The sequence below is a fragment of the Rattus rattus genome, chromosome 2 (assembly GCF_011064425.1).
Source record: "Rattus rattus isolate New Zealand chromosome 2, Rrattus_CSIRO_v1, whole genome shotgun sequence".
Classification (NCBI taxonomy): Eukaryota; Metazoa; Chordata; class Mammalia; order Rodentia; family Muridae; genus Rattus; species Rattus rattus.
In genome coordinates, this window is record NC_046155.1 from 69,775,844 (window position 1) to 69,801,278 (window position 25,435).

Here is a 25,435-nt window from a genome sequence, read left to right on the forward strand (position 1 = left end):
CCATTTTGAATGTGGGCATTTCTTCAGCCGAGGTTCCTTCTTCCCAGGTGACTCTAGGTTTCTCTCCGAATGACAGCTGCTTATAACTATGTCAGCTCCTCTACCAAGACAGCATTATCCCAAATTCAATAGCTCCTTACCTAACTTGAAGGCATCTCCCCACACCCCACATCCCCACCCCATATTCGAGACACCCATCCCACAACCATTTCATGCAAACAAGTGGATTTTAGTTCCATGCCCCTCAGATCTAAGAGCTGTGAAGCTCTCTGAGCTAGAAGCACCCTCCTTTGCTGCACAGAGACCGCCACATTCAACTGTGCTTTCTGCTTCTGAGGTCAATCACAGGACAAAGGAGAAAATGGCTGGATACATGACAGATTCCTCTTCAGGGAGAACATTCGGGGCTCTCCAATTCATGAATGGCTCAAATTGCAGGGGCTTCCTTCTTTTTTGAGCAATGTCTGCATTGTCTTTAAAAGCTACCCTTCCTTTGGTTATTTTTTCTTTAGCCTTCACTACTCCAAGTCCCTGTAGGCTGGGTGAACTCTGTTTTCCTGTTGGTAAAACTGGCCAGATTCTCAAAATCCACTGAAATTTAGGTGCAAAGATATATCTGACTTGTTTGACTCCACTGTTCCTCCATGCCTCTGCCTCAGGACTTCATCTCAGGAGTTCTTTCAGGGGTAAAGGCCTTACCTGTGCATAAAACCATGTTTCCTCCCACATAGAAGCTTGACAAAGGGGGGAAAAAAACCGAGCATGGTCAGCCATGCCTAGCAGGATAGTTGAGTCTGTTAAGCGGCTATCACTAAATAGTCAAGATGGCATTGTTTATAAACGATGGGAATTTATTTCCTATAATTGTGGACCCTGGGAAGTTGAAGATCAAAATGCCAGCACATCTGGAATCTGGCAATGGTCTATTTTCTGCTCAACCCTTGCAGGATACAAGGCAGTGGAAGGCTTTATTCTCACAAACCATCCTACTAAGATACTAATCCCTCATCTCCTTCTAAAAGCCCTACTCACTTCTTCATACTATCCCAGGGTCTTGACTTCAATACTAATTTTGTGCACACACGCATGCACACACAAACACATACCTTGTGGCTCTAGTTGTTCAGCTTGCAATTTAAAGTTTTTCTTACCTGTTTGAGCATTTGGATTTAAAATAATTATCCCAGTATAATTTTGGAGGCTTATCTGAAAGGAAAAAAAAGTATGGCTGTAAGGTTGTTTGTGTCCTTCCAAACCTCGCCAGGCCCCATGTGGATGCCTGCAGGAGCCTGTGTGTCTGTCTCTGTCAAGGTGAGCCCGAGTTCCACTACATCGCAGGGGCCCATGGCAATGAGGTTCTGGGCCGAGAGCTGCTGCTGCTGCTGCTGCAGTTCCTCTGCCAGGAGTACTTGGCGCAGAACACACGCATCGTCCGCTTGGTGGAGGAGACTCGGATTCACATTCTACCCTCCCTCAATCCTGATGGCTATGAGAAGGCCTATGAAGGAGTGAGTATTTTGTACCCTGCCCCTTCCAGCCAGAAACAAGCATGATATCCCAACTCTGAGGTGTGCTTAGCCCAGTGCACAGAACCCCTGCCCTGCCCCGCCCCATTTTTGATGTGCATATGTGCGTATGCATGTGCATCTGTGTATATGTGCATGGGGAGGCCTTGAAGATGATGTTGGGTGCCTTTCTCAATAGCTGCTCTACTTTAATTCTTGAGACAGGGTCTCCTACTGAACTTAAATGCACTGATTTGGGTAGACCAGTTGGCCATTATGTCCTAAGGATCTACCTATTTCTACTTCTCAGTACTGGGATTGCAGGCACATACTGTCACTCCCAGCTTTTTACTTGGGTACTGGGGATCTAAATTCATGCTTGCTCAGCAAGTACTTTATCAACTGAGCCATCTTCCCAGCCACTTTTTCTTCTTTCTCAGCATCTCTCTGTTGAAGCTGGCAGCCTGTGTCTGCAGTCTTTTGCCTGTAGGAGCTGTTTGCCTTCTTTCTGATTGTTTCTTTGCATTGTAAGGTTTCTGGGGGACACACAGCAGGAATTAAAACTGATGGTGACACTGACAGAGGTGTATGTCCACAGCCTGGAGTGTCCATATGAGTAATGCCAGTCTGACATACCCATGGCATAGCACCTCAGGTTGACTGAACACTTTTGAGGTTTTGGTTAGTGATGACTGTTTTGATTATTCTGGGATATTGTTTATATTTTATGTTCTAATTATCATACGTAATTTGTATATGTCACATGTATATATAATTGCATTAATCAAGTCATGGACAAATAGTGATATTTCACAATATTTGGGATAAAATAGAGCACCATCTAAATGGAGGTTCCTGTCAAATGCATCCTTAAAGTGTAGCACTTAGTCGTGTTTATTGGTTCTGGCACAAATGACTCCCTGGCTAGTCAAAAATAACTCCCATCAAAGTACTAACCAGGCCCAGCTATGCTTAGCCTCTAAAATCAGATAAGATTGAGCATGTTCATATGGTCATAGACACGCCACTAAAACCAGAAATCCAGGCAGGGAAAGGGGAATAGGTTGGTACCCCATTGATAGTAAGTGATGCCCCAGTTCCAGAACATCTTCCTTTTCAGAAGGTTCAGTCATGTAGTGGAAGGTGATGGGCACGGAGAGGTTTAAGAAGAGATCTAAGGCTTTTTGAGATTGACTGTATGGCATGAGTGTTCCTCTGTGTGTCCATCTTTGAAGTGAGGTGACTGCGTTGTCTGTGGTTTATCAGACGTGCACAGTAGGTTTTCTGTATTCTCCTGTGATATCTTTTCTGGGGCCAAGAGCATTCAGAGACTTGGAAGATGCGCATGGCAGACAGACACAGACACATCACACATCTGGGTTCTTCTGCAGTCTGAGAGCTCTTCCCATTTTGAATCTTCTCCAGGGTTCCGAGTTAGGAGGCTGGTCCCTGGGACGTTGGACCCATGATGGCATTGACATCAACAACAACTTTCCGGATTTAAACACGCTGCTCTGGGAGGCAGAGGACCGGCAGAACGCCCCAAGGAAAGTTCCCAACCACTACATTGCCATCCCTGAGTGGTTTCTGTCTGAGAACGCCACAGTGAGTGAAAACAATTCTAATTTGTGTGTCAGAGGAGGGTGAAAGGTTGCCTGCTGGTATCTGCAGAGGATATAGCACAGACGAAGAAGATAAATACATCTTTCTTATGTTTTCCAACAGTAGAGAACAGTACTGAGTCATTATTACCTTTCAAGCTGGTTTTGTGGAGATTCTTTGTAGAGTCATTTGATTGATCTTCTGTACCTATTTGTAAACAAACAAGCAAACCACCCCCGGAATGCAAGAATTTTTACTCTCATTTCCTTATCCATGCTAATTATACTTTCACCAATTGCTAGGTAAAGACAGTGCGCATGCATATATATATATATATATATATATATATATATATATATATATGATGGAGTTCTGGTAACATGTGGCCTTTCACTTTTGCTAATGTGTGTACCAGAACACTGAACGAGAGAGTTCAAAGCGCATGGCTCCTTCCAGCAAAAGACTGATTACTTAGTGTCATTGTCACATCTGTAGATAAACAATCTCCTCATCGTAAGGTGGAAAAGGCTGAGCAATGATATTCATCAAAATCAGGAATGAGACTTAGGAGCATAAACTAGGTCAAAAAATCGAGAAGACGAGTGAAATCAAACAGTAAGATTTCTGTGTCTTCATGTACAGTTAAAACAAGTCTCTTTTAGGGTAGGAAGCCTTTTCTGTGGGAAGCAGTGGGCTGGGGGAGGAAGGGGCTGACATCACACAGGTGCATAGCAACTGCTACTGAGACTTGGGTCTTGGGTTGAGCTATGGCTCCACAGCGTGGGCCAATATTGATTGTGTGTCGTGAGCTGCATTCCATAATTAACCTGACGCAGGACTTATGGGATGCTTCAAGCCCAGAACCAAGTTTAATGAAGCCCAGCAAGCACACGGCAGCCCTGAGTCAGCATTTCTGTCTGCTCAGTAAGTGGCCTTCTGCGCTCCTCTGCTGGCAGCAATGTTGTCCTGCTGAAATTATCTTCATGTGACAATCGGTCACTTACTATAATCAAATCACATAGCTGCATTAAACCACATCCGCCTTTTAAATTCATCTTTTAACATTATCCATTTTCCTCTTTAATAACTTTTCCCCCCCATAAAAAGTTAAACGTACAAAAGTGAAGGAAGCTCTAGCGGGCTCACAAGCCCTCAGGTCAGCAGTGACATGCGCCAACTCACGCTTCGTCCCAAAGCAGACACGTCGTCATGTGATTTTATTTGTAAATGTTTTAATGGGCATCTCCAGAGGACAGGAGCCATCCTTCACATCCACAGACAGTACCCCTGTTGTGTTAAAATAAGTCATGTCTTTTCCAGGTTTATTGTGTCCGTGTGAGTATGGGTGCACATAGGCCATGGCACGCCTATGGGGCGGGGTCAGAACAACTTTCAGGAGTCAGTTCTCTCTGCTTTGCTCAGACTGGATCTTTCCTGCTGTTTCCACCAGACTGGCAATACCCAGGCTAACTGACCAGTGAGCTCCTTCTCAGTCAGGTCTCTTGTCTCTGCCTCCCATCTCTCTGTAGGGATTACAGATGTGGAAGACCACATGCTGATTTTAAGTGGATTCTGAGAATTCAACTTCAATCAGGCTTGTGAGGCGAGACAAGCAGTTTTATCTGCTGAGTCCTCCTGGGTCCCAAATTAGGTTTCTTTGGTTGTTTGTTTGTTTTGGTTTGATGGTTTTTTGTTTTGTTTTAATCGCAAGGCTAGGGTTAAGGCTAGAGATCCCATTTCATTTCTTATACCAATCAGTGAACCCCGCCTCCCCATTTCTCTCATCCCACTTCACCCCCACCCTCATCTGCTGAAATCTAGATTCAAATGAAGCCTGCTCCTTTCTTTTGTTTTTTTTTTGTTTGTTTGTTTGTTTGTTTTGTTTTTTGTTTTGGTTCTTTTTTTCGGAGCTGGGGACCGAACCCAGGGCCTTGCGCTTCCTAGGCAAGCGCTCTACCACTGAGCTAAATCCCCAACCGCTCCTTTCTTTTGTTATGAGACACTTTATGTCTCCGTTAACAGGCCTCCCTCCATTTCTTCCTCTTCTCTGCTGTGTTGCCTTTCTCTGCCTATCGCCCTTGCTTGTGCATGAGCGGCTGGGTTTACTGCCTCTGGGAGCAAAGACTGTGTTCCTGAAATGTCACAGCCTTCTGTTTTCTGGAAACTGAGAGTGACTTTAAGACTGACATCCACAAACTCTGGCCCACACAGCCTGACTTCCTGAGCACATTTGCACTTTGTTCATGGTGTTTCCTTACTACAGGAACAGAGCTGGGTTGCAAGGACAGAGCCCACGTGGCCCACAAAAGCCCAAATGGTCTAGCCCTTTGCAGAAAAAGTCAGCGATGCCTTGGCTAGCATCCTGGTCAGATTGAGGCTTGTGGTTTGGGAGTGCTCCTGCTTATGTGTCTTTCTCAAGCTGTCTGTAGTTAGTGAAGACTCCAACCCAGGAGTTCACTGGACTCACGGAATGATGATACGTTAACCCCCAGTGAAGAATTTACTAGAATATCCTGTCGTGGAAACGCAACATTTCCCTGGACTTCCCTTTTTTAATCCATTGCTTCTAAAAAGCCCAGTTTCCCCAGGGCACAGTTTGAAATTTTGAATATTGCTGAATTTTGAATATTCCGTAAAATTTCTAATTTTTCAGATACTTGCCTGTTTTGAAGGCTAAGGAAGCAAAGCAACTTCTGTTTGTTAAATTTGTATACTCCCAGGTGGCCATGGAGACCAGAGCCATCATTGCTTGGATGGAGAAGATCCCGTTTGTTCTGGGAGGCAACCTACAGGGGGGTGAGCTGGTTGTAGCATACCCCTACGACATGGTGCGGTCCCTGTGGAAGACCCAGGAGCACACCCCGACACCCGACGATCACGTGTTCCGCTGGCTGGCTTACTCTTATGCCTCCACTCACCGTCTCATGACCGATGCCAGGAGGCGAGTGTGCCACACAGAGGAATTTCAGAAGGAAGAAGGCACCGTCAATGGGGCTTCCTGGCACACCGTGGCTGGAAGTACGTCTTAGATCTATCTGCCAGTCTAACATCAAGTCCTCAAGGACCACGGATGGGGCATTAGTTACTTTGCTTGTTTCCACGGCAAAATATCTGACAAGAGCAATTTAAGGGGTGCACATGTGTGTGTGGGTGTACAAGCATGTGTGTGCACACACATTTGCATGTGGGCATGTGTGTATGTGTGCAGGTGTATTGACATGTTTGTGTGCATGCATATGTGCGTGTCTGTGTATGTGAGCATGTGTGTGTGTGTACATGTGCATGTGCGTGTGTATATGTGTATGTGTGTGTGTGCATGTACACGTGTGCATGTGCATGTGTGTGTGTGTGTGGTGAGGGTATGCTGGCTCATATTTGAGGATGCAGTCCATTATGGAAGGAATGTGAGGCAACTGGTTATATTGTATCCATAGTCTGGAAGTAGAGAGAGATGAATACTGATACTCGGTCACCTTTTTTCTTATTGTTCAGTTCAGGAACGCGGGGGATGACAGGTAGTATCCACAATTAGGGTTTCTCACCTTAATTGACACAGTCTAGATAATCCATCACACACAGGGGTGTGTCTCTTAGGATTGTAGGTTCTGTCAAGTTGGCAATATTAATAATTGTAGATTCTAGTCCAGAGTAAACCAGGCCTCTCTGCCATATGCCCTCTGTCCATTAATCAGGATTTTCTAAGAGGATGAACTGATAGGATGAATGAATATATACATATATATAGGCTCAGGTTAGAGCTTGAGATCCCATTTCATTTCTTATACCAATCAGTGAATCCCCTCCCCCCATTTCTCTCATCCCACTTCACCCCCACCCTCATCTGCTGAAATCTAGATTCAAATGAAGCCCACTCCTTTCTCTTGTGTTACAAGACACTTCATGTGTCTGTTAACTGACCTACCTCCATTTCTTCCTCTTACAGGCTTAGTGCCTTACAGGCTGTAGTCAGAGTAGGTCTTTCTCCTGACAGAAAGGGGAAGAATCTGATGGTTGTTCAGTTCCCATATGGTGCTAGAGCCCTGGGAAATTCCAGAGAGCTGCTGGTCTTCAGTCTATGTTGGAATCCTGAAGACACAGGTTGTAATACCAGCAAAAGAATGCTTCACTGACAGGACAGATGCTCTTGCCAGCAAGAGTGAGGCAAACAGGCAAAGAGCAAAAGCTTCCTTCTTCCATGTCCTTTCATGCAGACTGCCACCAGAAGGTGTGGCCCAGACTTAGGGTACATCTTCTCACCTCAAATGATCCAGTCAAGAAAGTCTCTTACAGGTGTGCCCAGTTGTTTGGGTTTTAGATGATTCCAGATGTAGTAAAGCTGACAAAGATTAGCCATCAAACTCCTGATTCTGCTTAGCATGATGGTCAGCAATGGCTTCCAAAGCATTGGCCTCAGCACTCTCCAAAGATTATTCTTTAACTCTTTTACTGCATTCTCAGAGATGGGTGTGGCTTTCTCATGTTTATGAATGAAAGAGCATGGAGATGGCTGGAACTCTGCTCTATCAAAAAACTGGTAGAGCTGGAATTTGTTAGGTCTTGCCCTTAGGTACTTAGATATTCACATCTCATAGGACTGTAGATGGGAGAAAGAAGCAGGGCACATCGCTGTCAAATTTAGGGCTCATTGCTTAGAACCACCAGTCTAGGGGATGTCTGAGATTGTGAGTCTGCATCCTGGCTCAGGTGTGATGCAGCCGAGTTCCTGTGTCCTGAGATGGTCATGCGATGGAAACAGTCACATACATCTGCTGCCCATTGGCTAGCTATCCAGTGTCACCAGTGCCATATGTCAAAGCCAGCTGTGCATAGCCACCACATGGACCTGGAGATGCTTTTCCAAGACACCCCCAAATCACATGGCAGCAACCAGAGAGCCCTATAGTTTCCATGCCAAGGTTTGCAAGGGATGAAACTAGCAAGTTGTTTAAGGTCATCTGCAAGGGTTTAAGGTCCCAACAAGACACAAATCACCTTTTTGTTCTTGATAGTGAGTGGACTGTCAAAGCAATAATGGAATTGAAAATTTTTTCATATCTAATAGTTCAACTTTGGCTTTATCATTCAAATAATGGATGGCCCTAGATAAATTTTCTCTGAAGTCCTATACTTTTCTATTAGAAAAAAATGGGCTTAAAAAATGTGGTGCTGATGTTTCCCTCTAGGATATGTTAGGATCACAGAGAGAATTATGTGGATATAATTCATGTCTGGCTGATTTTTAGAAACACTCAGCCTAAGGTTCCATTCCCAATGGCCTCTCCTTTATCAGGAATGCTCATCATGAAATCCCGTTGTGATGTTAGCTTTAATTGTCAACTTGACATCACTTGGGAGGTGATTAATGCCCCAAGTTACTGTGAGGGTTTGTCTATATTGGGTTGGCCAGTGGACATGTTTAGGGGATAGATGGTAATTGGTGTGGGAAAGACCCAGGCCACTGTGGGCTGCACCATTCCCTAGAAAGAATGTCTTTGAAGTAAGTAAAAGTGGAGACATTGATCTGGGCATAGCCAAGCAAGCAGATAGTCATGCACATGCATTTATTTCTCTTTGCTCTTGGCTGTGGGTATGAGCAGCCGCTCTGAGCTCCTCGCTGTGTTGGGCTGTGACCTAGAATTGTAAGCTAGATAATGCCCTCTCAGTTGCTCTTTGATGGAATATTTCACCACAGCAACTTCAAAGGAAGCCAGGAGATTCTATGATTTCTGTTCTGTTCTATGTTCCACTATGCTAGTTCATTTTGATAGTATACTTTTCTATAAATTCGATCTTCATATACTTTTCAAGTATGTTCCTCTCTTGGCAAAGGAAAAAAATAAAACAGTTATATTTGTTCCCATAGGAACTTTAAAACATATCAGAAAGGACACCATTTTTGTCTTGGCAACAATCCAAGTGGAGTTTTTTTTCTGTTTTTTGCACTATACAAATCACACTGCACCATACAAATTACAAAATAAACACCGGTTTGCATCTATCAGGAATATTTCCTACTGGTTAGATTTTTTTTAAATCAAGTTTAGCCCTAAAGATATAACGACAAGAAGAGCTGATTAAAATCTATTTATATTTATTTACTGTTTTGCTGCTGTGACTACATTGTGAATGGACCCTGTTGAGTTTGACAATAGTGATGTCATGGAAAGCAGGCTGCCGAAGACTGATACTGACCGTGCTGGATGTTTCTGCCCTCCCGATTCTGCTTGCCCTTATTTCGGAGACTTTATGTCAAAGCCGTGGCAGTTTGAGTATTTTCCATCATGGACTTCCATGATGGACTCTGCAGATTCCTTCCTTTGTAGATTAATGAAATTGTCTTTCTAATTTCCTCCCTTCCCCCCAGTCCCTTGCTCCGTCTTCTCACCCATTATCCTGCCCTGCAGGCAGCAGTGAGTGTGGGGAAACAGTTATGAGTGAGGCTTTGGACAGTTCACAGTGTCCATCGTGGGCAGCCTGTGCGTCTGAACTCCAAAAGGACTCTCTTCTTGGCTGCAGACCCGCACTGGCCGTCACAAGGAGGGGAGGTGCCATGGGCAAAAGGAATGATTTTGGGCACAGAGAGGGTCACAAAGGATGTCTCTTGCCAGGCCTGAAGGTTTGGAAGAGCTATGAGGATGTGCAGCAGATCCTGATTCACTTCAGACAGGAAGGCACCTTTCAGTCAAAACCCTTCTGTCTGGAGCATTCTTAGCACGGTCTCACTTGAAGGGCAGGATTCATCACAGAAGAGATGGATGAAGCTTCTCCGGGCTGACGTTTCTTGGCATTTTGTCAGCATGTCTCAGGCTTTCAGTGCTTCGAAGGCGCTTCTTGAAAAAGAAAGATAGGAAAGGGGGAAAAAGAAAAAAGGAAGCGAGAGAGGAAGAGAGAGAGAGAGAGAGAGAGAGAGACCCACTCCATAATTGTAATTATTACAGTTATTTCAGTACTAGCAGGGCCTAAAGAATGCAAGGCTAATGACATCTTTATGCTCAAAGGAGGCCCATCCCTCTTAACAGTCAAGACCTGGGCTAAGCAGTTACCATAGGCCCTGGATGCCCTCAGAATCTCACTGTAGGTTGATAGATAAATCAAGACAGAGGAATTCAGAGTTGGCCTGCCCCTTGCAGAGCATTCCCTGAATGTGACTCCATCACGTGCCCTTTGTCCCTGTTTTACTCCTCCTTGCTTTATCTTGAGAGGTCACAGTTGCTGAAATCCAAGTGTCCGGAGTCTGGAATGAAATGGAGAGGGCTAAACTGCCAAAGATTTGGTACTGTTTTCAGGATGTGATAGTAGGTTGACCCCCAAAATCTGATATTAAAGCGAAAGACCCTTTGTAAGAGGGCTCTTGGAGAACACGCTTTTCTCTGTCCACACAGAGCTTTGTGTCTTAAGCTTGCACCTTCTTTTGGCCCCCAGGGAGCAGGTAGGGGTCCTTAGAGGATCTTCTTCCCCACAGAATGGTGCTTGCCATACTGTTGTAGAGCACAGCTTGCTGTACATCCCGTTCAGAGGTGGAAATGTTGAGGGGGAAGCTCATTAGTAGAGAGGGACTCAGTGCTGAGCATGGATAATGGCTTGGGTCCAATCTCTGGCACCCTGCCCACCACAAGGGTTGGGCTACTTTATACCATGCGACACTTGTGATAGTAATTTACTCATTTAACAAATACTGGGTATGTAATGACTTGAGAAAGATACACTCCCCCACCCCAACACACACACACAACAACATGTCTGTTTTGTAACTTCTTTGCACCTGAAATTGCTACTTTATTGGGAAGACAGTCTTTGAAGATGTAATTAAGGGCCCAGAGATGCTCATTACTGGGTGTGTGCTACATCAGTGAGACGTGTCCTTAAATGAACCCAAAGAGGAAAAGCAAATATAGAGGATTGGGCAGAGTCAAGCGGTTGACATTAGAAATGCCTAGGCCAGGAGAAGCCAGGCTGACAAGGAGTGTGCTCCTGCAAGGTTCTGCAGGGAGCACACACACCTGAGGACTTCTGGCCCCTCAGCACGTGGGACCGAGTGTTTGCTTTAAACCATGCTGCGGTGATTTGCAACAGCAGTCCTAGGAAGCTCCTATGGGACAGGCTGGCTGCTTCCCATCTGCACATCAGGATGCAGGTCTGTTGCTTTGGGACTCACTGGGTGCGTTTGGTAGCCAAGCAGCTGCAAAGCAACCACATACATGGTCTAGGCCCCCTGAAGAAACACAAATCTTGGAAGAAATTCTCATTGATCACAACATCACTTGTCTTATCTGTGAGGTTAAGCTATGACTAAGTTTGGGAGGACAATGTAGTGGCCTGTAGGATGCACCTTAGGGACATGTCCAGAAGAGGTGGGTGAAGAGACACAGAGAAGACCATGTGGATAGGACAGAGGTTAGCCATCTTAATGAATCGAAACAGAGAACCATTCAGGTTCTCATCAGAGACCCATACAGCTGCCAAACACAGTGCATTAAATACTTAATCCATTGTGGTTATTAATGATGGCTTTCCAGGAACATTTGTTTTCCTCTGTTTATCTATAGTAGATTCTTTCTGTTTCCTGTTCAGCTGAAGAGCTCTAAATGTTCTTGAACATTCTTGTCCACTCCCCCTTGCCACGTGAAGTACAAATCAGTTAAAATGTCTGGTTGGCTTGACAGGTCTAAATGACTTCAGCTACCTCCATACGAACTGCTTTGAGCTGTCCATCTACGTGGGCTGCGATAAATACCCACACGAGAGTGAGCTGCCCGAGGAATGGGAGAATAACCGGGAGTCTCTGATTGTGTTCATGGAACAGGTATGCTGGACACGTGGTTGGGAGGAGAGGAACTAGCTAAGAAATGGGTGATGGGTGTGAGAGCCACAGTCATGGGAGAGTCAGATGGTGCTTGTAGCCCATGGCTGCACCTCTGCAAGCTGACTGCAGGTGGCACCTGGATCTTATGCCAAGTCTGCCCTACAATGGTTTCCAGAAGGACTCTTGGTACAGAGAGTAGGAGCCAGTTTCTTCCTCTCAGGAAGCTGTGAGTACAACTTCTGCCCCAGCCCTGAAACCTCCTGGGAATAGTTCACTTGAGAGAAAGGCTTGTTTGTGGGAATTGGGCAATTTTGAAGCTACTGTCTTGAGTTTGCTAAAATCGCCCCTGTAGATAACATGTCCAGACCATCACTGAGAAGGTGCTGAGCCATCATGGATTGTCATGTTATCCTACAGACAGGGAGACTGGGGTGCAGGGTCTGGCTGCTGGTGTTATATGACATGGTTGGTTAGTAGATGGGCTCAATACAAAGCGATTATTTTTTGATGGCCTCTGATTCCTTTGTTTCTAACACCTATGTTATTAAGTCTGTAGAACCCAGGAAGGTCCAAATAGCATGCGTGCTAAAATTAAGTTACATTTTAAACTGGTGGTACAAGCATTTAATCCCAGAACTGGGGAGGCAGAAGTAGAAGAATATTGAGTTCAAAGCCAGCTGAGTCTTTAGCAAATTCTAGGGTAGCTGGGACTACATAATGAGACACTCTCTCGAGCTAAAATAAATAAAATTAACAAAAATTAAATTCTGGTTTCCAGAGAATTTTGCTTCATTTTTCAGTGCTAGGGTGGGAACCCGAGGCCGCACACATGCTGGCTGGAATTCTGTCTCTGCATGGCACCCCTAGGCCTAGTGGGTGGATTTTAAGGAAACTCTCAGGCCCTCATGTTTTCACCTGGAAGTTTTTAATTGCAATGAGAAACTTACTGGATCATGGGCCACAAAACATTCTACCAAGTCCATGCAGAGCCAGGCGCATATTGAGCTAGACGAGAAGAGGTACTTCTCGGTGAGGGCTGAGCTGGTGTTACCTGCTCCCCACCCCCGCTTACCTGTGCTGTTGGTATCCAGAGCTGGTGATTCACTGGGTCTCATGTGTGCTGCAGGTTCATCGAGGCATCAAAGGCATAGTGAGAGACTTACAAGGGAAAGGGATTTCGAATGCCATCATCTCTGTGGAAGGTGTTAACCATGACATCCGGACAGGTATCTGTGCATATGTATAAGCTGTCTCAGTAAGAAAAACCCACTCCTTTCAGTGTGCTGCTTGAAACTCACTCACTGGGGGGCCGGTGGCACAGTTGATTAGCATGGGGTATTCATATAGAAATTTCTTGTGCAGAGCTGAATCAGCATCTCCTCTCTCCAACTTCCTGAGACCCCTGCAATTGGAGTTTCTTAGCCTGGTTTCTTAGCTTCTCCTTACCCCTTCCTTGGGACAGTTTAGAGCAGTTGTTGGAACTCCAGCTGTACTGGAGTTAGGGACTGTTGTGTAGCATCGGTGTTCTTTTCTTTTGTTATCAAGCCTTTGACTCTTTCTACCACTTGTCTTAGATGTTACAGCCACTGTCTGTAAGGTTTCACTCAGTATTGCATGGAAATTTGTACCCATAGCTCCTTATGAACATTCATTCATCCATCCATCCATCCATCCATCCATCAAGTCAATAGATCTGGACCAAGCCCTCATACTTTGCCAGAGACTGAGCAGGATACTAGTGATCTGCATGAATGAAAGATGGGGCCATTCATTCTATGTAGGATCTGTGTTTTAAATAGTACTACTTAAAGGAGCCCTGACCATTCCTCACACTATTTAGTGCCTGGTGGGCAATGTAGGAAACACTGGGGCTCTACACAGTGGGAGGTAAAAAGGCCCTGGGGCCCTATAAGCCTAGATGAGAATGCTTTGCCTAATGGGCTCTGACTCTCAAGTCCTGTAATCAAGCCGGCAGTTTGGATGAGCTAATGGCAAATGCATCTCATACCCTCCACTTCCTCCTATAAATAATTTCCCAGCATGTGCTCTGGGCAGATTGCCTCCCAGATCTCACACACACACACACACACACACACACACACACACACACGCACACACACACACACACACACACACGCACACACAAGCACACAGCTCTTTACGAGCCCCCTCTGCTCTCACCAGAACTGCTGAATTTGCTTTGATTTTAGTCTGAGGCTTATATGATCTGACAAGTTTCATTTCAGTGGAAGCTTGCATAATGTAAACAGAGGCATTAAACAGAATCCCACAGAGAGGGAGCTAGAAAGACTATTGTTAAAAGGAAATTTGGATTAGAATTTCACATGCTGTCCAGTACTGAGAAGACACCTATTTGAACTGTGAATGAATGAGCAATCACTGGGCTTGGGGTGCCCCTTTCATTCCAAAAGTGACAAGCAGTGTCCACAGTGTTAACCTTACATGGTGGCTGCATGGGGTGTTTAACTTAGAACACTAGCTCAATTGTTCAATGAGACAGAACTCAATACGGGGCTCCTTCTATATCCTCTAGTGCATGGTTCTAGGATACGTATCATTGGGGAAGAAGAGAAATAAGGAGAGCCCTATTTATAAGGTAGAAAAACATTGTCCATGGTCTTTGGAGAGACCTGCCAGGTAGAGAGGGAAGCCAAGCAGATCCATGCTTCAGAAACGGAAATCTCTAGATTACAGAACCAACATCTCTTGTTCTGACTTTGTGACGCAAACACGGTCCCCATCATTTCCTTCTTCCTTTTAACTTGGTTTATTGAGCACTGACTATGAGCCAAGAACTAGTGCTGCAAAGAACAAGGATGTCCCTGACCACCACGTATGCTTTCTGATGGAGGAGACCTACAGTGAGTTGTTAGGGAGAATAAAAATATTACAGATGGTAACGAGGGCCGGGAAAGAAATGCAACCAACAGGTAGATACAAAGACAGACCAAAAAGGCAAGGTGGAGTTCCCTCACTGAGGAAGAAACACAAACTAAAAGAGCAAAGGTGGCGTGCCAAAGTGAGAGGACAGAATCACCAAGCTTCCGTTCAGAGTCAAGAAAAGGGGGTAGAGATAATTCAGTGGATAAAACACTTACCATACAAACGCGAGGTCCAGAGACCGCATCCCTAGCACCCATGTAAACAGGGCTAGTTTAGCAGAGTCTCCTACACTCCTAATGCTCGGGATCGAAATGGGATACTGGAGTAAGCTGGCTAGCAAAACTAGGCAAATTGGTGAGCTCCAGCCTCAGCAAGAGACCATGACTCGGTAAACAAAGTAACAAAGTAAAGAGCAGTCAGGGAAGACACTATGCTCCCGAGGCTCAACCTCTGGCCTCTGCACAAACACACGTATGCATGAGCACCTTTACATATCTGCATACATGTCAATGCATGTACACACACACACACACACACACACACACAGAGAGAGAGAGAGAGAGAGAGAGAGAAAGAGAGAGAGAGAGAGCTTTCAGAGGTCCCTAGCTCTTGCCTTGTGTGCCTTCCTTTAGTGGGAATGCAAGTTTTCTACCAAATGAGAGACTTTTCATAGGGTTGGGGGTATAGGGGTGTATCTCAGTGGTAGACCTTGTCTGGCATGCAGAGATTTGGGTTTAATAACACACAGACATGTGAGAATGTAGAGATATATGCTTCCCAGCCTTTCACTCCACAGTCCTGGGTATAAGGTTGGCCAGTCAGCCTGGCATGTGATTTTCCTCTTAAGGAACTCTATATCCCAGGGTTCCTTGGGTCATGTGGAACAAGAGATGTCCTTTACCCTCTCAAATTTTCTTCCATAAGATGGTGTCTCTGAGTGTGGGAGTTGCTCCCTGATCTTGCCATAGTCTCTGTGTGAAGACATGACATCCTTTAGAGCTCATGTCTTATGCTGTGGCCCACCTATAATTGAATCTCAACATGACTTCTTTGAGTGTGGCCAGGTGAGTAGAGTGGCTAAAAGGAAATGAGTAGACAGGAAGTCAGCATCCGTGCCTACAAGAAAAAGTGAACAGTCTGTCTCAATGGAGAATTACTTAAGCCCCAAAATCTGTTGACTAAGGCTGCTCTGACCAACTTGAAGCTAAGGATGGGACTCATTGGGTAAGTGACTAGTTGTATAGCTGGGTAAGTGACTAGTTAGTTGTGTATCTGGGTAACTGACTAGTTAGTTGTATGTCTGGGGAAGTATCAGGACTCCTCCTCAGCCCTTCCTGCAGCTTGCCAGCTTTCACAGGTCTTTCCTTGATGTGTTGAGTCCCTGCCCTACCTGGAATCCCTGTTCCTGTCTCTCCCAAGTCTCTCTGTCCATGGCCATACAATGAGGGCTGGGGTAAGTGTGAAATACCAGGGCCTTCTCTTGGGCAGTCTCTTCCTGAACTTTTAGAAGCCAGGAACCCTCCCTTTTTAGAAAGGATTGATTCTTCTATATTCATAGTTCTGCAGAGGGAAGCCAGGAAGCTATGAGCTGCTGACTCTGCAAGAGGCCATTTTGTGGCAAGGACATAATGTTTGTGAGTTCGCATTTATAATGAATGGCTTGTATTGTCGTATAGGAAAGACTTTTGGAGATCTTATCTCCAACTGGGCTTACACACTACAGGGAGCCTGGGTCCTGAACCCCTTCCTGGTTAAATATTAAAGCAGCAGCCAAAGAGAAAAACACCTTGGCTTCCAGAGTGCTGTAAGCACTTGATCATAGGAGCTTAGGTCAGCTCTGATGGGTGGGGCCGGACTACTTGTCCTCGAAAGGATCTGCTTTGAGATCCCCTGCTTTCTTTTCCCAGCCAGCGATGGGGATTATTGGCGCCTACTGAACCCTGGTGAATACGTGGTCACAGCGAAAGCAGAAGGCTTTATCACCTCCACCAAGAACTGCATGGTTGGCTATGACATGGGAGCGACTCGGTGTGACTTCACACTCAGCAAGACCAACCTGGCTAGGATAAGAGAAATCATGGAGACATTTGGGAAGCAGCCTGTCAACCTACCCGCCAGGCGCCTGAAGCTGCGGGGACGAAAAAGGCGGCAGCGCGGGTGACTCTCTTGGACACTTGAGACATGCCCCAGACTGTGCAAATAAAATCCACTCCAGTAGTAACTCTGTAGCAGGCTCTCCCTGTTGTTTTGACTGTAATTCAAGAGACACCCAGGAGCACGCCCGCATAGCTTGGCTGGCCCCAAAGGGGAGGGCTGGCGGCTCAGGGTGTTTTCTTTCCTTTGTTCTCATTTATCCAAATACCTTGGACAGAGCAGCAGAGAAAGGCTGGTGGCAGTAAGGGAATTCAGTCTGAGAATCTGAACCACTGGCCAGGAAGGGAAGCCAGGCCTTCCCCTGTTTGCGTGACATCCAAGTTCGCCAGTGCATTTGCAAATGGCACAGTTGACATTGCAGCACTTCGCCCCAGATGTTATCATGTGAGATGCTCTTATGCAGCCTAAGAAAATCCATCCTCCTTGGCCCCAGGGGACAATCCAAGCTTCGGTATACGCACTCTGCATTCTATTGACAATAGAGGCATTTATTACCAAGTGTGCATCGCTGAGTCCTAAGTCAGTTCTGATCCTTTTTCCAACAAAGCTAGTCTTCCTAAGAGCAGACAGAAGTGGAGAGCATCTGAAAGTGATTGCTGGGCAGCAGACTTTGCGGGGTTTGTTACATGCCCAGAGAGCCCCTAAACCCTTTGCTACTCCATTAGCCTTTTGGGGTGGGGAGAGCCAGACTTCTTAAGGAGGCTAGAGCAGTCAGTCTGGGCCATCCTGGAAAAGAGCTTGAAGGAAGCAAAGCCAGAGTTTCTTTCTCTTGCTCCAGGATAGGAGAGCTCCAAGTTGCCCCCCCCCCGTCAGGAGGGAGTTACGATGAGCATACAGGAGCCCACATCTTTCCGATCAAGCATCATCTAATGAAAAAGCAAGCAATCTTAGGATTACCTGGGACACATCAGTCTGGGAGAGGTGGTTGAATCATTGTGTAAGGGAATAGTAGGTCTCATCTCTGTTCGTCCTGCTGCCTTGTTGACCTGGGAAGAATGAAACAAGCAAGCAAGCAAACAAACAAACAAATAAATAAATAAAGCAAACGGTAAGATTCTCTCATGTGTTTTTCCAGGCGGATATGCAGTGCCTTGTACCTCTGTGACTATAGCCATTAAGGTCAGACTCTGGGCTCTTTCAGCCCCAACCATGTGGGTTCTGCTGCTCATCCTCAATTCTCCAGGTAAAAAGACAGATAAGAACAGCAAAGAGAGGAAGAAGTATTCAACATGGCCGTGCTGGAGAGAAGAACAAATCAGGAACCCTGTGACCTTCCTCCCACAAACCATCTCTGGGTCTGTTTAAATAGAGGGCAATAGTCAGGCATCGAGAGTCCTGAGCAAGGTGTGGCCCCACCCAGCACTGACTCAGCATCTCTGATCTAGTATGTCCTGGAAGGTGGTCAGGAATGTGTGAAATCTCTTCCTGGAAGAAGTTCCCTGTCTGACTCTTTCCAGCAAGAGGGTCCTGGGGAGACCTCAGTACCTTGGGGACCATTTTTTTTTCAACAATCCCCAAAGGGGAGGGGCACAAGTGTCTTTAGAATATACTCATTCCTGCCAGAATGAAAGGTTGCCATCCCACTCTCTGTGTTTGGTCACCTTAGAGGAGGTGCCTGTCCCGGATGCACTCCCTGAGCCTCTGTAAGTCTGAGTTCCAACTGACGACAGCTGTGTGTCCTCTGTTTCTTCCTGGAGAGACATATGCTTGGACACACTGGAGACGTCAATGAATGTCTTTGCACAAATACCCTCACCAGCGTTCTGGCAGTCAGCATGGGGTTAGGGCAGCAAGCTTTGCTGGTAAGGGTCAGACTGCCTATATCTCACAGTTAACAAACTGTGACTGTCCACACTGAGATAGCTCTCGTCAGGCAGTATTCACGCACATGGGTGGGCACAGCTGTGCTTCAGGAAACTACCCAAACAGGTAGGTAGCTAAATATGGCCTTCAGGTTGGGACATAGTTAACTTCTATTGTAAACCGGTGTTCTCCAATAGAACTTTCTGGGCTAGTGGGAATAGCTTATTCTGTGCCATTAAATGAAGCGATCACTAGCCTCTGTGTAGCTGGAGTGCAATTATAGGTGCAATTAATTGAAATTTGACGTCCAACAGCTTTTGGTGACTGGGGCTGTCACTAAGCCCATCACAGAAAGCCTCACAGCATCGGATATGGTAGGCAGTATTACAAAGCATTTTAAGTTCTGGGCGGTCTTCATAGTTCAGAGGGTAGAAAGATGCACATCTACTCAGGAGACTTTAGACTTGTTAGTTTCCTTGACCTTGAAGCTAGGTTTCGGCATTTCAAGCCACAGCACTTCAGTGTTTAGCTCTGAAGTCTATAGGCTGCTCTGCCCCAGGTTCGTGCACTTCTCATCTCACCCCTCATGTCCCAGAAGAGTGTGGTACTGGTCTGAGCCTATGATAGGTTCCACCTTTCCAACTCTGCTCTGTAGGAGGTCTCTCTCTTTGGGCTCATCATGCACAAGTGGGCTTTTGTCAACCGTGAAGCTCAGAATATTACCCTGACTCAGCTTCTCATTCTGTTCTTCCTTGCTTCAGACAGAATTAGCTCCTGGATCTTGCCTCAGGTCTTAGCACGGACTTCTGTGTACACATCTCTTCCCACTGCTGAAAACCTCCTGATCTCTTTCCAGACCTGTCTCGAACGCCACCTCCTGCAGAAGCCTCCTCCTTCTCTCCCTCAGTCTTCGTGTCTGGGATTCAACAATCTGTCTCACACTCTTAGCCTTTCAGAATAGTGCGGACAGCACAGGATGAACTCTGACCACAGGGCTAAGAGATCTGGCTTCCCCAGGGAAGGCACGGTGTCCTCCTTGGTACCCATCATCATTGGACCCACATTGTATAGCATATGCTCAGTGGTCACATGGAATTGGGTTAGTCCTGCCACATGGTGTCTTGTGTTTTAGTTAGCAAGTTAAGAAAATGTGATTTCAGAGAATGAAAATGAAAATCAGTCACTTGGTTTTATTCAATTCCTTTATACCTCCTTGAGGGTCTTCACTCATGGACTGGGAAGATGGCACAGCCAGTGAAGGTGCCTGCTACCAAGCCTGATGACGTGAGTTCAGTTCCAGGGGCCATATGGTAGAAGGAGAGAACTGACTCCTGCAAGTTGTCTTCTGAGATCCATGAGCGTGCTGTGGCATACACACCCCCTACACACACACACACACACACACACACACACACACACACACACACACACACACACACACACCACACACACACACACACACACACACACACACACACACAGCAGTTCTCAAATGTTAGGCATGGAGCTGCCGTGGGAATTGCAGTTCTCTTCCTATGTGTGTACTTGATGGAACCAAAAGGATGTTGACACAAAGCCCGTTCGTGAATATTCACAGCCATGTGATTCCAAAGGGGAGGGGGAGGGGAAGGGGAAGACAACCAAAATCTCATAGTGGTGAAGGGAGAAACAAAATGTGATCTAACCACAGTGGGATGTCATATGCTGATGACAGGAGATGAGCTGACACCTTTCAGAGTATCCAGCTGATGACACCATGGAAACATCACAGTAGTGAGAGAAACAGGTCACCAGAGGCCACATGTTGCCTGATTCTGTTTCTATGAAGTGTTACATGGGGACAAGTGGTTATCTAGGGCTGAGGAACAAGGGAACTGACTTGCACAAGCTAGGAAGGCTATGCGTGTCTTTGGGAGGTATGTACTCCAAATATGATTGTGCTGATTAAAAACAATTTTTATAATTTAATTATAAAACTGAATTTTTATAAGTTAAATAAGTGATTCACACAGATTACATCTCGATAAAGCTTTAGAATAAACGGTTGTGGTGACAACTAATCCCAACTGTTACCTTGAGAGGATCTGGAATCAACTAAGAGACAAGCCTTCACATAGGTCCAGGAGAGTATTTCCACAAAGGATTAACTGAGGAAAAAGACTCTTTTTAAGAGTGGATTGTGCCTATCGTAAGAGACCCAAGGAGAGACCTGGTGAGCAGATCTGGAGCCTCTGTGGCTGCTGCTGTTGTTCCCTGTTCATATCAGTCTCAAGCTCCTTTGGCTCCAAAGTAGACTGAAAATCAGCCACTGTCCATGGCTCCTCCAGGCCTGAAGCACCAGATCAGGACTACACGGCATCCAGCTTTGTGGGTGGGGTGATACCAGGTTCTCAGCGTCTCTGGTGCAGGTGGCTATTGCTGGGCCATCTGGGACTTATCATGTAAGCAAATCAGGGAGTCCTTTCTTCCTTCTCTACTTCCTCTTCCTCCTCTACTTCCCCTTTCTCCTCTTCCTCCCCTTCCTCTTCTTTCTCCCCTTCCTCCTCTTCCTCTTTCTCTTTCCCCTCTTCCCCCTCTTCCTCCTCTTCCTCCCCTTCCTCTTCTTTCTCCCCTTCCTCCTCTTCCTCTTCCTCTTTCCCCTCTTCCCCCTCTTCCCCCTCTTCCTCCCCTTCTTCCCCTCCTCCCCTTCCTCCTCTTGCCCCTCTTCCTCCCCTTCCTCCTCCTCTTCTTCCTCTTTCCCCTCTTCCTCCTCTTCCCCCTCTTCCCCCTCTTCCCCCTCTTCCTCCTCCTTTACATCTTATGTGCATTCTATCAGTTCTGTTCCTCTAGAGCACCTTGTCTAATGCAAGGGTCACACTCTTGTCTAATGCTTGCCTTCCAAGCAAAGCTGTGCTTAACCTTTAAATGCACAATCATTTTTAACAATGATTCCTTAGTAAAACCAAGCACAGTCCTACGGTTCCTGTTCAAACAACCACACAGAGTCACAGCAAGCTGGAGGGCTCAGGAGAGGCCCTGGAATCTGTAATACAAATCCAAGACAAACATGGTTTACTATGTAAGCTGGTCCTCTGTTGGTGCCTTTGTGGTCTTGGGGAAGCTCACATGATGCTTGAGGGAAGGCTCAGAGGTCTGCAGGGCTAGGACTGATTTAATATCAATGGTAAGATGCCATTACCACATGGAGCATTCACCATTGCTCTCCGGAAGTGTCTGCTCACAAGTGTTTAAATAAAACCTTCTCTTCCAGTGTCCAAGATGAAAATATGAATAGTTATAACTGTGTGTCTCCCATATCCCTTGACTTCCCTGGCAGCCCCCAGCATCTCCCTATCCCCTATCCCTCCCATCCCCACTCCATCCCAAAGCAAAATCTTGTTGGAATCCTCTATGAATTTTAAGTTGAGAGGTATCTTTTTAAAAAAAACCATTGTTTTAAAAGTTATTTTTCTCTTATGTGTATGAGTATGCATGTGTGCCACATGTGTGCCTGGTGTGAAAAGAGATCAGAAGAAGGCATTACAGCCCCTAGAACTGGAGTTACAGATAGTTGCAAGACACCAAGTTGGTGCTGGACATTGAACCTGGATCCCTTGTAAGACCAGCAAGTGCTCTAACCATTGAGCACCTCTTCAGATTCCAGGATTTTTTTTAACTGAGAAATGTTCAGTTGGGCAGTGGTGGTACATGACTTTAATCCTAACGCTTGAACAACAGAGGCAGGGGAATCTCTGAATTTGAGGCTAACCTGGTCTATGGAGTGAGTTCCAGTTCCAGGACAACTAGGGGTACACAGAGAAACTCTGTCTCAGAAAACAGAGAGAGAGAGAGACACACACACAACAGAGAAATATGACTTTGCAAGGAAATAAGTTTCCCCTGAAATACAGAAGAGCATACGATGCTGTGCTGTGTTGCTTCTGTGTGGTCTCACCCTTAACATACAGTTGTGGTTTGAATGTGAACTATCTCCAACAGGTCTGCATGTGTGAACATTTGGTCCCTTGCAGATGGTTCTGTTCTGAAAGTCTGTGGAACTTTTAGAGGTGGGGCTGCTGGGGTGAACCTTGAGGTTTTGTAGCCTAGATACCTTTCCTCCCCTCTCTGTGTCTTAGTTAGGGTTTCCATTGCTGTAAAAAGACACCATGACTAAGGCAACTCTTATAAAGGACAACATTTAACTGGGGTTGGCTTATAGGTTATTATCATGTCAGGAAGCATGGCAGTGTCCAGGTAGGCATGGCCCCAGAGGAGCTGAGAGTTCTGCATCTTGTTCTGAAGGACTGCTCTCTTCCAGGTAGCTAGGTGGAGGGTCTCAAAGCCCACCCCATGGTGACACACTTCCTCCAAAAGGCCCCACCTAATAGTGCCACTCCCTGGGCCAAGCATATTCAAACCACCATACTCTGTTTCCTGACTACAGAGGCAGTGTGACCACCAGCATTAACACACACACACACACACACACACACACACACACACACACACACTCTGGCTGCCCTGACTTGCCCTGATAATAGACTGTCTTCTGGAATCAACCCTTTCCCTGGTAAGTTTGTCACAGTAGTTTATCATAGGAACAAGCAAGTAACTAAGGCAAGAAATGCCAATTATCTAGGGCATAATGCAATTTAATATCAACCCAAGGATTTAAATCAAAGAACTTGGAAATAATATTCAACATACTACAAGTCATAATTACTGTTGGAATATAGAGTTTCTTGGAATAATTATTCAATTTACTTAAACACAGATTTATAGTTTTACAACCTTCAACATTCACTATGAATAACATTATTATAAATGAGTAAGCCTGGTCAAGTTTAGAGAAAGGACGTATAGTAGAATAAAACATAGTTCATATTATTTATAGCATTAATTAGAGACAATGTGACTGTTTTTATTAAATCTAAATGATTAAGCTAGTCTCATTTGCTGAAGACTTACCTTAATTATATGCACTCCTAAAACACTTGCAAATTAGCTAACATGTTCAAAAGTTAATGCCTTTCTTTCCATGAAAATTTAATCTCTATAAGTATGTGCCTATATACCAATCAGAATCTAGCTTCTTAAATTTAAGAGAGTTTTAGAAAGTAATTTCTTAATAACCTCTGTTTCTTTAGGGAAACATTCAGTACAGAATGAGGGGCCTAGGGAGGGGCTCAGTGTTAGAGTGCTTGCCCAGCACCCACCAGGCCCCTGTGTTCAATCCTCAGCCACAAGACCAAATAAACAACAAATGGTAGCAGGCACCCAGAGGTATGGCTATGTCTCCCGGATAGATAATAGGCCCAATGCTGTTCACCAATCACTACAGGGCCTCATAGCAGGTTGGTCATTCTTCCCAGGAGGTACAGAATCCTCATGCTTTTTCAGTTGACAGAGAGACAAACAGAAGTCTGTTTAAAGGTGAGTTTTCATTCCCACGGCAAGCTCTGCCTCTCCAGTTCCAAGAGCTACCCTGACATTAGGATTCACAGGCCCTTGGGCAGAAAACGCTGTTGCCTGGAACAGTGAAATCAAGGAAGATGACAGTGAATGGCCACTGTTTCACAGCCATTGCTTCTAGGTCAGGCTTCACACATGGCTCTGTCTCCAGAACTCCAGTACCACTGAGTCAATGTCACCTTCAGTGGGACTTGCTTGGCATCATTGCTCATTGGCTTCTTGCTTCCCTGATCCTAGGTCTGAAGGACTCACTTCCCAGTGTATCCCTACCATGCAAATCCTTAGCCTCACTGACATCTGCTTCCAAGGGGCCCCCACCAAGGCTCTACCTCACTTGTCCCTCGTCCACTAAAACAGGACTTAGGTGCATTAGGGGAACAGGAAATGGTCTCTGACCTTGGATTCTGGCGTGGTGTTCCTGATTCCTTAAAACTTTCTGGATAGTAAAAGCTATTTATTCTGACAAGGTCAGTGTTGATCACTACAAAGGTAAATATTTTAGGGTAGCTTAGGACTCTTACCTACAACAAGGAAGAACAAAGGACTGCAGGCTGAGTTCCTAGTTCCACGTCCAGACGTTTGTAGTCAGAGAGCACATACCCTGTACATACAATGGGATTTTTATAAATACATACTTATAATGTAAATTAAATTAAGCCAGGGAAGAGTAGTAATAACTGATATGACAATAGAAAAAATCAGAATAAGGCAAATATAATAAAACTTACTTTAAAATGTATAAATTGTGTGTATGGAGATTTTTCACATAATGTTTATAGGCTCTAGTTGACCACAGTAACAGACCATGAGAAGCAAACTGCAGAGAAGGAAGACCATTGTATCTGGTCACACTGACATGGTGAAGTCCTTCCCTAATCCCTAAATGCAGGGTGAGCCAGCTTCTGGGCTGGTGAGCACACCCAGGTGTCAGGAGGGTAGCATGCACCAACACTGGGGATCTTTGCAGAACCTTTAGACTTTCCTACCTAGATGTTAATCTGGGCCCTTAAATGGTCCTTTATAGGCACAATATACCAGGAATCGGAAGATCTCCTCCAGATCTGGGTGTCACTCTGTCGGGCACTGGACCTGTTGCTGTGACCGAATGCTTTAACAGAAGCAATTTAAGGAAAGAAAGACATGTCTTGACTCACAGGTCAAAGATGCAGTGCATCATGGCAGGGGAGTTCTAGGGGCAGGAGCCTGACATGGC

At 45.5% G+C, this 25,435-nt stretch overlaps 1 protein-coding gene across 1 annotated transcript in view; it reads left to right on the top strand.

Moving 5' to 3' along the window:
- Nucleotides 1–18,009, top strand: part of Cpxm2 (carboxypeptidase X, M14 family member 2) — a 110,570-nt gene extending 92,561 nt beyond the window's left edge. The window contains exons 9-14 of the mRNA XM_032892424.1: nt 1,312–1,508; nt 2,931–3,110; nt 5,828–6,125; nt 11,771–11,910; nt 13,037–13,136; nt 16,722–18,009. Coding sequence (XP_032748315.1) covers nt 1,312–1,508; nt 2,931–3,110; nt 5,828–6,125; nt 11,771–11,910; nt 13,037–13,136; nt 16,722–16,975 — 1,169 coding nt within the window. The 3' untranslated portion in view covers nt 16,976–18,009. The remainder of the gene's footprint in view (nt 1–1,311; nt 1,509–2,930; nt 3,111–5,827; nt 6,126–11,770; nt 11,911–13,036; nt 13,137–16,721) is intronic.
- Nucleotides 18,010–25,435: the final 7,426 nt, after the last annotated feature.